We start from the raw sequence: 11,948 nt of genomic DNA, 5'->3' as shown, positions 1-11,948 counted from the left end.
CTGCCCAAGGTGGGAATGGGCCAAGAGGGGCCCATGGGGGAAGAGCGACCACAACAGGTGCAGAATGACAACAGTCTCCACAAACACTCTTCTTTTCCTTTAAAAACTTTCCCTGTTTCTAGGGAAATTTTCTATAGTAGAAGGAATGATTTCGAAATACCTCAAAATCAGTTCAGAAGGTGGGACTGAGGAGAGACATAGCACTGATACCTCGAATAGGCACTTAGGAAAGCACATGTTGTTTGAGGGCCTCACTGAGGTATCCAAGCTTGAACGCTTCTGTTGATGCTCATTAGAAAATCCCCTGGCTTTAATTAAGTATTCTGCCTTTATTCCTTGGCACTCCCTGTAGACTAATGATGTGCATACTTGACACAAAGTCCCATAAAACATTATGTTTTAGTAACTTCCTAGTTAAAATTTTATTTCATTTTCTTTACTGGGGCCAAGGTACAGTTTTACCCTGTGATTATGAAAAGTCTATATCTTACAAAGAAAAACAGGGGCAATTTTTAACATAATAAACCCACAACTTGTGGCATATTTATAAATGTACCAGATTTGCAGGGCTGGTTCTCTTCTGCACAGAGAACTTCCTCTGCTCTGTCTGTGGAATAGACTTTCTAACTTTCTATAGTTTCTGAATAAACCTCATTTTTACTTTGTAAAAAAAAAAAAATTTGCACAAAGCAAGGGCAGACAGTGATTCTCATAATGACATAGGAGCAAATAACAATTGTTCCCCTAGAGGTATCCTGAGGTATGAAAATGTCTCTTTTTTTTTAAATGTTTAAGACACATATACTTGTAACAGAGTTTCTAATACACACAAAGATGAAAGCTTGCCCCACATATTTTTAAAATAAATAAAACCAAGCAACCAAAAGGAAAAGTTCATGGCATTTTCTTTCACTTTACTTTTACAATTTTCTTGCTCTGTTATGTTATCGCTAACCTTGATTTTAAAAGAAAGAGGGAAAGTCCTCTGAAAATAGAATTCCTTCCCTTATCAGGAATTTAGAACAAATTATGATTTACACACACACACACACACACACACACACACACGGGGGTGGGGAGAGGAGTTTATACCAATGAGAGCTCTTCCAACATAGGGTAGACGACACATCAAGATTCCTCCATGACCCAAGGCAAATTGAAACAGACTTTTCAAACAGTCCAGCCACTTCCACTCTTTCCTTTGGAATCTGTTATTTGCATTGGGTATTTCTAAAAGACTCGTAAGGTTGTTCTTAAATATCCTTTTTCAAATAAAATTAATGATTTAATTTTTTTCAGCCAATACGCATACACCCATCCATCCCAGGCAAATCTTGGCATTTTGATTCAGCACTCAGTCTTCGCAGAGTTAACAGCCAGCTGTAGACAGAGACCTCAGTGAAGCTGGAGGAAAAAGTAGCATTTTACTTCCACCCCCAACAAAGCTATTATATTTACCTTCTACTTTGAAGATAGTAAAATGCGGTCGGCAATGGAAAGAACCCAACGCGTTACCTGCGCAGTTCATCCACAGACCCTGGTAGACCCAAGTGGCAGTTACCACCGAGGATGCGCGGGTGGTTACTTTCCACTCATTGGACACCGTGGCAGCTACGAGAGCTCCAAATCCTCCCACACCAAACACCAGAGCCGGGATCTGTGCCCTGGACATGTCGCTCAGCCTTCTCCAGTGACACTGTTCAGTCCGAGTGCTTTGGTGGTCTAGGCATGCGTCGGACAGATAACACTGTGACAAGTGTTACAGGCAGCGGGTGTGGGTAGGTGACAGTATTTCATGCTCAGATGGCCTGAGGAAGTGCAGGAATTTAGGATAAAGTACGATTCACCAATGGCATTTTAAAGATGGCCAAAAATAACCTAATTTCCTACATGGATATTTACTAAAATGTAATAGATGAATTTTAAACGTTTTGATTTTGCAGATGTTTTTTAACCTGGCCCCATAGTTAATGCTTAATTTTCTGTTAGCCTGAAGCTTAACCAACCATGCAACTACCAGATATTACAAAGTACAAATTATGCGGTTAAGGATTATTTGACCAATTGCTTTAGTTTTGCATACTTTTGAATCTTTACATAAATGGAATCATATCATGGGTATTCTTCTGTAACTTATTTTTTCTTTTCTTTTCTTTTCTTTTTTTTTTTTTGAGACAGGGTCTTGCTCTGTCACCCAGGCTAGAGTACAGTGGAGTGATCATAGCTCACTGTAACCTGGACTCCTGGGCTGAAGCAATCCTCCTGCCTCAGCCTCCCAAGTAGCTGGGACTACAGGCGTATGTCACCATGCCCAGCTAATTTAATAAAAAAAAAAATTTTTGTAGAGACAGGGTCTTGCTAGGTTGCCAAGGCTAGGCTCCAACTTCTGGCCATAAGCGATGCTCCTGCCTTTGCCTCCCAAAGTGCTAGGATTGCAGGCACGGGCCGCTGCACCCAGCTGTAACCTATTTTTTCACATGACATTCTGTTTGTGGGCTTTATCCATGTTTAGGAATGTAGTTATAGTTCATTAAATATTGCAGTTGAATATATTATGGTATTTCATTGCATAGACCACAATTTATCCATTTTCCTGGAAGTGAACATGTGAGTTGTTCTCTTTTCTCCCTAACAACAATTGGTACAGCTGTAAACATTCCCGTGCATATCTCCTTGTATATATGAGCAAGAGTTTCTCTAGGGTATATCCCAGAATCAGAATTGTTAGGATGTAAGAAATACTCATCTTCAATGTGATGGATAATGCAAAATTGTTTCACTAAGTAGTTATAGCAATGTACAGTCCCATTAGCCATGAGTGAGTCCTCATTTCTCTGCTTCATAATACTTGGTACTGTGAGGTTGTCGGAATTGTTATTTTTGCTTTTGGCCAGTCTGGATATCACACTATGATTACTAATTTGTATTTTCAGATAACTAATGAGGTCGAGCATCTTTTTGTGTGTTAATTGTAGTTAATTGTGTTTTTGTCTATAATCAAATATGCAACTTTTGTTCATTTATCTAGTGAGTTGTTTGACTTTTTATAACTCATTTCTAGTTCTATACATATTCAAGATAGCAATTTTTTTTTTTTTTGGGAGACAGAGTTTCGATCTGTTGCCCGGGTTAGAGTGCCGTGGTGTCAGCGTAGCTCACAGCAACCTCAAATTCCTGGGCTCAAGTGATCCTCCTCTCTCAGCCTCTTGAGTAGCTGAGACTACAGGCATGCACCACCACACACGGTTAATTTTTTCTATTTTTAGTAGAGAGGAGGGTTCTTGCTCTTGCTCAGGCTGGCCTTGAACTCCTGGGCTCAAGCTATCCTCCTGCCTCCACCTCCCAGAGTGCTAGGATTACAGGTGTGAGCCACCACACCTGGTCTAGAGTCTTCATTTTGACATAGTCACGTTTGTCAAGCTTTTACTAAGTGATTTGTGCTTTTGGGATCTTGATCAAGCAATCTCCTTTCAAAGACAAAACATTTCTGTCCTTTACTTTGAAAAATTTCAAAGTTTTAGCTTCCACATTTAAGTTCTTAAATCATCCAGAATTGATTTTCTGTGTCCTGTGATTTGGGATCTATTTCATTTTTCAATATGGAAACCCAATTTTTCTATTTTTTATTGAATTTTCCCTTGTTTCCCTATTGATCTGCAATGTTATCTCTGTCATATCAGGTATCAATACTTGTTTGATCTGTTTTTGGATTCTCTGTTCTATTTATTGCTTGACTATTCCTGGGCTAATACAATACTTTCTTAATTATTCTAACTTTACAAATATGTCTACAGGTCTTGTCGATGAGTCTCCTACCTTGCTCTTCTTTTTCAAGAGTGTCTGGAATTGGTTTGTGTTTTTCTTTTTAGTTTTTTTCTATTTCTTACCAATATTTTAGAGTCAGTTTATCAAGTTAGACACATACACATATATACATTGGGAAGTTTGTTGGAATTGTATTGCTCCTGTTGATAAGTCTGAGGAAACTGGATAGCTTTATAAAATCGAGTCTTCCTGTTCAGGAACACTGTACATCTCTTCATTTATTTAACCCGTCTTTAATGTCTTTTAGTAAAGCTATATGCTAGAATCCCTAAAAGGCTTGTTACATTTTTTGGTTAAATTTATTCTTAAGGTTAGGACTCATTCTCATATCTGTTTTGTACTTATAATTTGTCCCATTTTTTTCTTATATATACATACAGTTTTTCTTCCTTCTTGCATTTTTCGAATTGAGGGGTTCTGAGACATTGTCTCAAAAAAATTAATTAATTAATTAATTTAATTAAATAAGTAAATAAATACCTCCCTCCTAAGTTGGTGTGAAGATTACAATGACATAATACATGATGAGCACAATGTGTTAAATAAATGTCACCTACTGTTATTATTATTCCTAGAAAAATGAGGATACTGAGGTGAGGGTAGTGGACTGTTCCAGTTAGCCCAGACTGTCGGGGTTTAGCACTGACTGCCCTGTGTCCTGGGAATCCTCCAGCCCAGGCGAAGCAAGCGGTCGCAGATTCATAGCTTTTGTTGAGGTGAAAGAGGGTGGAGGAAATGGACAGAATTTCTATTTTTCACAGCCAAACAATACTCTCCTCCTGTCACAGACCCAGCAAGTTTCCTGTTTCTACCCTGACTTCCCTACACACTGTCACCTGCCTGCGAACTGAAGTTACTTCCTGCCTTGGGAGCCAGGTCGGCACCTTGGGTTAGAAGACTTGGACCTCATGTTCTCTGCAACATTCAGCAGTTACCAGGGGAGGACAAGCTCCAAATGACCTTGCTAACAGTCAGTATTCAGAATTTCCTTCCCCTGATCCATGCAGGTTTTGTGCCTCCCGTTAAGATTTAGTACAAATCACTAAATCCAAGTTAAGACATATGCATCCCTCCCTCCCTTCTATTTTTCTTTTCTTTTCTTTTCTGTTTTCGTTTCTGATTTTTAGGTACAGAAGATTGGCATACACCTCAGTTTATGGTGCAACATCCTCTTTGCACTATACGAAGCCACTAATTTATTCCTTTTAATTTATTCCTTTTTATCTCACTCCCCTTTCTATTTTCGTCTCTTCCATAAACAAACCACCATCCTATTGTTTTCACTGTGCCTTCCCTTGTTCTGTATTCTTCTTAAAATGTGCGTGTTTGTTTGGTGTGCAGGTTTTATTAATTTATAAAAATGGTTTTATGTACTATACCTCATTCTGTTTCTAATCTAGTAATTCTTACCTATTGCTTCTAGCACCCACAGAGTATTCCATGGTTAGCACCCACCACAATTTTCCCACCCACATCTTCTGTGAGAGACACAGGCCTGCCTCCAATGCCCCTTACTCCTCCAGCAACACCCCGGTGAACATTGGTGCTTGTTCCTTTATGGACTTGTGAGAATTCTTTTGGGGATACATCCAGGGAAAGAACTGCTGGGTCCTGGGGTCTGCATTCTCTCTTCCATGTGCCATGGTGCAGTCACATTGCTCTTCACGTTGGAGGCGCCTGGCTCCGCTCTCCCCACAGAGCAGGGTGCTTTCTGTGCACCCCAATAACCCTGCAAATACTTAGAATTATGCTACTTTCAAATTGCTGTCATTCTAATGAGTGTTAAGTGATATCATTGTTTTATAATTTGCATTTATTTGAGAATTTGAATTTGAGCATCTCTTCATAGGTGTCTCAACCTTTTAGGTTTTCTTCTTCAAAATTTGCCCATTTTTTAATTAAGATTCCCTTTTGATTTGTAGGTATTCTTTGTATATTCTAGATATTAACCCCTTGTCAGTTTTAGACATTTTGAATAGCCTCTCTCAACCCGACATCTGTGAATTTGTCTATGTGTCCTTTGTGAAACAGACATATTTCATTTCGATATAATCAAATTCATCAAAGTTCTGTTGCTTTTCAAGTTCTTAAGAAATCCTTCCCTGGCTGGGCATGGTGGCTCTCACCTGTAATCCTAGCACTCTGAGAGGCCAAGGTAGGAGGATCGCTTGAGGTCAGAAGTTTAAGACCAGCCTGAGCAAGAGTGAGACCCTAGCTCTACTAAAAATAGAAAGAAATTAGCTGAGCAACTAAAAATAGAAAAAATTAGCCGGGTATGGTGGCAAACAACACCTGTAGTCCCAGCTACTCAGGAGGCTGAGGCAGGAGGATCACCTGAGCCCAGGAGTTTGAGGTTGCTGTGAGCTAGGCTGACGCCACAAAAAAAAAAAAAAAAGAAGAAGTCCTTCCCTGCTCTAGAACATCAAGATAGCCTCCTGTATTTTCTCTCACTGTCCACATCCCTTGTTCACAGTTATGAAATCCGGGAGTCTAAACTTTCATAAACTTGGCACCACATCAGTCAGCTGGAAACAGATGGTACATTTGAATTAGATAACTTGAAAAGATTTTAATAAAGGGATTCTATTAAGGGTGCAGAGCAGGGTTTCTCAACCTTGGCACTATTGACATTTGGAGCCAGATAATTCTGGATATGAGAGCTGTCCTGTGTACCGCATCATGTTTACCAGCAGCCCTGATCTGTGTCTGTAGACACCAGCAGCACCCTTTCACCCCCATAGCCATGACAACCACAGATGTCTCCAGATCTTGCCAAATCACTCCCAGTTCAGAACCCCTGGTGTAGACAGCCCAGCTGAGATAGTGCAGTGCCTTGAGCTAGCACCAGCCTGCAGGTGCTTAACCCAAGATCAGCAAGGACTAGGGGAGGGAGTGGCTCCCGGAAACAGGTGACAGAGAGGTTTTGTGGAAAAGACTGCCTCGCAAGAGCTGGGTCCTCAGTGGAGGGTCAGAGTCAGCCTGGAAAACTCTGCTGGGAGGAGCCACTCTCTTCCCTCCTCTGACCTTCCACTGCAGGGAAAGGACGGCTGTGGATGAGGTCCGAGAGGTTGGACCTTCCAGGCAGAGAGCAAGGTGGGGAGGGGACAAAGTGGGCTTCAAGGGGACAAAAGCAAGGATACCCAGCACAGCCCTCACAACTGATTCGGTGGCAAACTTCAACTGGAACTAGGCTGAATCTATTTTAGTCTTTACTTCATTTACTACAAAAATACTGAGGTCTTTGATGATAGAATGCCACCCTAGACCCAGTCGGGGATGGTAGGGATTCATTTGTTCCCGAATAATGATCCAGTTTTCTCCATGCCACCTATTAAACAATGTTTCCTTCTCTCATTGATTCATTGCGACTTTCACCCGATATTAAGTTCTCATATATATGCATGAGCCTGTCTCTCAATTCTGTTCCATGGGCCCATTGTGCCACCCCGGCCTGATCTTTTGTTTCTGGTAAATAATTTTTATTGTTAGTTTTATCAGACTTTATATTTATACATATATACACACACACATACATATGATTTTCAAAGGGCTTTTTTTTAAAAGACAAAGATGCTTTTTGATGCAAATGTTATGAAAGCCAGAGATCATTATCTTTTCCAGAAGGAAAATTAAAAATAGGTTTCTTTTCAAAATTTACTTTCAACAAAGCATTATGGAGCATATTAATTCCATTAAAGGGTGATAAATTGCATATTCTAAAAAGTCTTTAACACAAGCTATACATGCTAAAACCTTAATATACATGCTAAAACCTTAATATTTTCAATCTTCAGGTAGAACATATCAATTTTTCCTCTGTTTCTGAAGACATAAAATTGTTTTAAATTATAGCAGATCAAATATCATGCACATTTCTGCAAGGCACAAGCAGAGGTACTGCTCTAAATGAAAGGAAATTAAAGACATGAAAACTAAATGCAATATGTAATTCTTGATTAGATATTGAATGGGATTGATTTTTTAAAAAAAAAATGCTATACGTGACACTGTTAGGACTTTGGGGAAATCTAAATATTGGCTATACAGATAACATTAGTATAGCAGTGTCAAAGTCCCTGGGTGTGATAATGCTATTGTGGTGATATAGAAAAATGCCCTTGCTCTCAGGTGATTTATTCTGAAGTGTTTAGGTGTGAAGTACATTTTTAACTTACTTTCAAATGGTTCAGAAGAATAAGTATACATAAGCAAAGGGGACAAGCTGTTGCTGATAATTGATGAACCTGGATGAAGGTGTCTGGGTGTCCTTTACATTAGACTTTCAACTTCTCTGGTTTGGAAATTTTAAAAAGAAAATGTTGGAGTAAAATAGAAAATCATAGAAATATTAATGCATATTGAAAATTGTGTCTAAAGAGGCTTTTTTTTTTTTTTTAGAGAGAGAGATAGTGTTCCACTATGTTGCCCAGGCTGGTCTCAAACTCCTGGCCTCCCGAAGTGCTCGGATTACAGGCCTGAGCCACCGAGCCCAGCCTATTTAAGATTTTTATATCCACGTATATAAGATAGATGGAGCCATAATTTTTCTTTTCCTGTATTTTCTTTATGTGGTCTGGAATCAAGACTGCATGAGCTTCACAAATTACACTGGGAAACTTATATTTGTTTAAAAAATTTTGGAACAACTTGACTGGGAGCTGTTAACATTCCTACCACTTTGAGCCACGTGAGCTGTGCACGCACTTTCTGTCTTAAACATGGAGAAACCTGGCAGCCCCTGGCTCTCTTTGGGTTACACATCTTGGGTTTTCAGAGCAAAGTTAAAGCAGCTTTTTTGCCTGCTCAATTCTTCCTTCCCTTATTTCTAGCTGACCTCCAAAATGTGTAGTATGACTGTAAAACACTACAATTACACTTATGTGAATTTTTTACTATCGAACTCAATTTCAACTTTTATTAAGTATGTAGGAGATTAATTTTATGGTAAACTTTTATGTTTAATATTAAAATGAATGAATTTTTACATAGTTTGTTATTCAAATAATATAGTTGGATGCTCAAAACTTTTAAACAGAGTGAAAATTTCTCAGAGGTGGTGTTTAGTTTGGGCCAGGCTTTGAGGGGTTCAGGCACCTCCAGAGAAAGTGTTTAGCTGCCCTGAAAGTTATATGTAGGATCTTGCTTCTGGTCAAGAAGAGATGTCAGAAAATTTGTCATTTGCTATCGGGAGAAGTGGATACAGAGGAGAGATGTACCATTTTGGCCCCAACGTAGGTGGCAACTTGACAACTTGGCTATGCTGATGTGATCTGATTCTGCTATGAAGCTGAGCAAAGCTAGGAAGGGTAACTTTCTGTAAAGGGTCCTTGCACTGGTTGGCTTAAAGGCCTGCAGAATTCCCTATGCTCCTTCATCAAGTCAGTGCAAAATCCTAGCACGAAGCGCTTCCCTGACTGCCCTGCCTTTACCAATCCATGTGACTCCCAAAATCTTTCTCTGGCTCATACATTCCAAATTCGCCAGGAGACTACCTGCCTCCTATTTCATGATGTAAGACATTCTCCTTTGCCTTCTGCTTCCAAATAATGCTCTAATACACACAATAAAATTTTGGCGTTTTGGGGCATCAATAAGATGAAGAAAAGGACCACGTAAATGGAAAGAAAGTAAGTTTCTAGATGTATGTTTTCATTTTTAGTTCTTAAATTACCTGGAAAAAAATGTTATTCTCTTGATTGTGCTTGGTTTTAGGTTAAAAAAAATCTCTTAAGCCCGCGCTCAAAATATTTCAGCCGTCAGATATTCTTGAGTAAAGGAGTCCGATTGGGAAACAGTGAGCTCGCTGACAGTGGGCAGAGAAGCGGAGGTAAGGCAGCGTTTCCTACACCTCCCTTAGAGAAACTCGTCGTTAACAGGAACTGTATTTCTTCCTCAGTGTCACTGAAAAGTGTCTAACATCAGGAGGTATTGCTATCCCGAATCTATTTCTCTGAGATTATACTAATGTAATCACTAGTCATGATTATAGTTTTGCCGCAGGAAATTATAAAATGCATTGCCTTGCCAAATGTGTTTTCACTTTGGCACACTCATTTTCAGGTGGCTTTCAAAGCAAATATAATGGGCTCATTAAAGGCGGTAAATTGAATGGAGGTCTGCTAATGCAACTGGTGCCGGGGTAAATGAACTAAGCAACCCAATCCAAGAGTGTGGTGGTATAAAAAAGTGCTGCTAAATTATTCATCACTGTATTAAACAAATAATCCGTTACATGGTACTAGGCACATGGGTGGCCAGAAGGTTCACATGTATAGATTTGAACTGAGCTTCCCCAGAAAGCCGTTGCCTTTCCCCCAGTTCTTACTTGCTACTTTCAAGTTGGTCGGTTAGCACCGGGAGTAGTGAACCAAATTGCTTGATTTGGCTTTTTGCCTCTCTACTTATAAATGAACAAACAAAATTAGCAGCAGTTGTTTTAAGCATTCTTGTTTGCCATAAATTCAGGAGAGAGCTTTCGTTAGGTCCGGACAAGCGTGAGCCCCACTGGTTCTCTTGATGTTTGACATTGCCCAGATCTGCCCAGGAATGCACAGGAGGAAGGCCCTTTGTTTCTCCGCATCCCCAAGAGGGTGGGCAGGAGCCAGGAGCTTTGCTGACATTTCAGGCTTCCATCCCCAAACCACAGCATTAACATAACCACCCTGCAACTTCAGAGAAAGAACGCTAAAACAGCAATCCTCAGATCTCTTCAACAGTGTCTTGTACAAAAACAAAAACAGAAAACAGCAACCAGCCTTCATCTTCAGCTCCTAATTGGACTGCAACATGGTGAAGATCAAACACAGCAGGGATGACTACATAAAGCAATTATTAATATAAACACTCCCAACCCTAGTCCTTATGCTCAGACAGTGCACCTTTCCTTCTCTTTACTGTGAAAGAAAATACACACAGAGGAGAGTGACCAAAACATAATGTACACACCAATGTGAGTGGATAGCTTGCTTCCTGGGAGAATCCCAGCTGCTCCCTATCAGAGAGCTACTTTGCCCATTTGTATTTATGCATTTGTTTTCAAATTTCATGTCTATTTCTAAATTGTTCTTTTAAAAAAAATTTAAACCACTTTATTGAGGTATGACTGACGTGTAAAAAGTGGTACATATTTAACGTGTACAACTTGACGAGTTTGGGGATGAGCATTCTCTGGTAAAACCATCACACCGTCAAGGCTATACATGTATCCCTCATCTCCCAAAGTTTCCTTCCACCCCTAGTATTATTATTATTATTATTTTTTAGAGACAGGGTCTTGCTCTGTCACCCAGGCTGGAGTGCAGTGGTGCAATGAGCTCACTGTAACCTTGAAGTTTTGGACTCAAACAATCCTCCTGCCTTAGCCTTCCGAGTAGCTAGGACTACAGGTGTGTGCCACCATGCCCGGCTAATTTTTAAGTGTTTTTGTAGAGACAGGTTCTTGCTCTGTCTCACTATGTTGCCCAGGCTGGTCTTGAACTCCTGGCCTCAAGTGATCCTCCTGCCTCGGCCTCAATATTATTATTATTATTTGTGTATGTGTGGTAAGAACACTTGACGTAAGATCTACCCTCTTAGCAAATTTTAAGTGCACAATACAGTATTGTTAGCTATAGGCACTATGTGTACAGTAGATCTCCAGAGCTTAGTTATCTTGCATAACTGAAACTCAGTACCCTTTGACCATCACCTCCAGATTGTTCTTTATGAACATTAGTTATCTAACCCAGGTATCTGTCTTCTTGTTTCTCTATATGGGTCTAGGCTTAACTTTTTTCTTTTCTTTTTTTTAACACACTCCGGACTTATTCCCAGAATCCTTTATTGTCACTGGATGACACATCATTGGATCTTACTTCAGGCTGACTCCCCGACTCACACCAATAGGATCAAAACCTATAAAGATCAGGCCAGGCGCGGTGGCTCACGCCTGTAATCCTAGCACTCCGGAAGGCCCAGGCGGGATCTTTTGATCTCAAGAGTTCAAGACCATCCTGAGCAGTGTGAGACCCCATCTCTACTAAAAATAGTAAAAGTTAGCTCGGTGTGGTCTATGTACCTGTAGTCCCAGCTCCTTGGGAGGCTGAGGCAAGAGGATCACTTGAGCCCAGGAGTCTGGGGTTGCT

General features: G+C 40.1%; 1 protein-coding gene across 1 annotated transcript in view; it reads right to left on the bottom strand.

The window, feature by feature from the left end:
• CLDN10 (claudin 10) overlaps positions 1-1,901 on the bottom strand; it is a 128,677-nt gene extending 126,776 nt beyond the window's left edge. The window contains exon 1 of the mRNA XM_012647338.1: positions 1,459-1,901. Within this exon, the coding sequence (XP_012502792.1) occupies positions 1,459-1,672 (214 nt within the window). The 5' untranslated portion in view covers positions 1,673-1,901. The remainder of the gene's footprint in view (positions 1-1,458) is intronic.
• Between the last annotated feature and the right edge of the window lie 10,047 nt (positions 1,902-11,948).

This window comes from Propithecus coquereli, unplaced genomic scaffold, assembly GCF_000956105.1.
Source record: "Propithecus coquereli isolate 6110/MARCELLA unplaced genomic scaffold, Pcoq_1.0 Scaffold262, whole genome shotgun sequence".
Classification (NCBI taxonomy): Eukaryota; Metazoa; Chordata; class Mammalia; order Primates; family Indriidae; genus Propithecus; species Propithecus coquereli.
The sequence above is the reverse complement of the archived record's forward strand: the minus strand, read 5'-3'. Positions and strand labels throughout refer to the sequence as shown.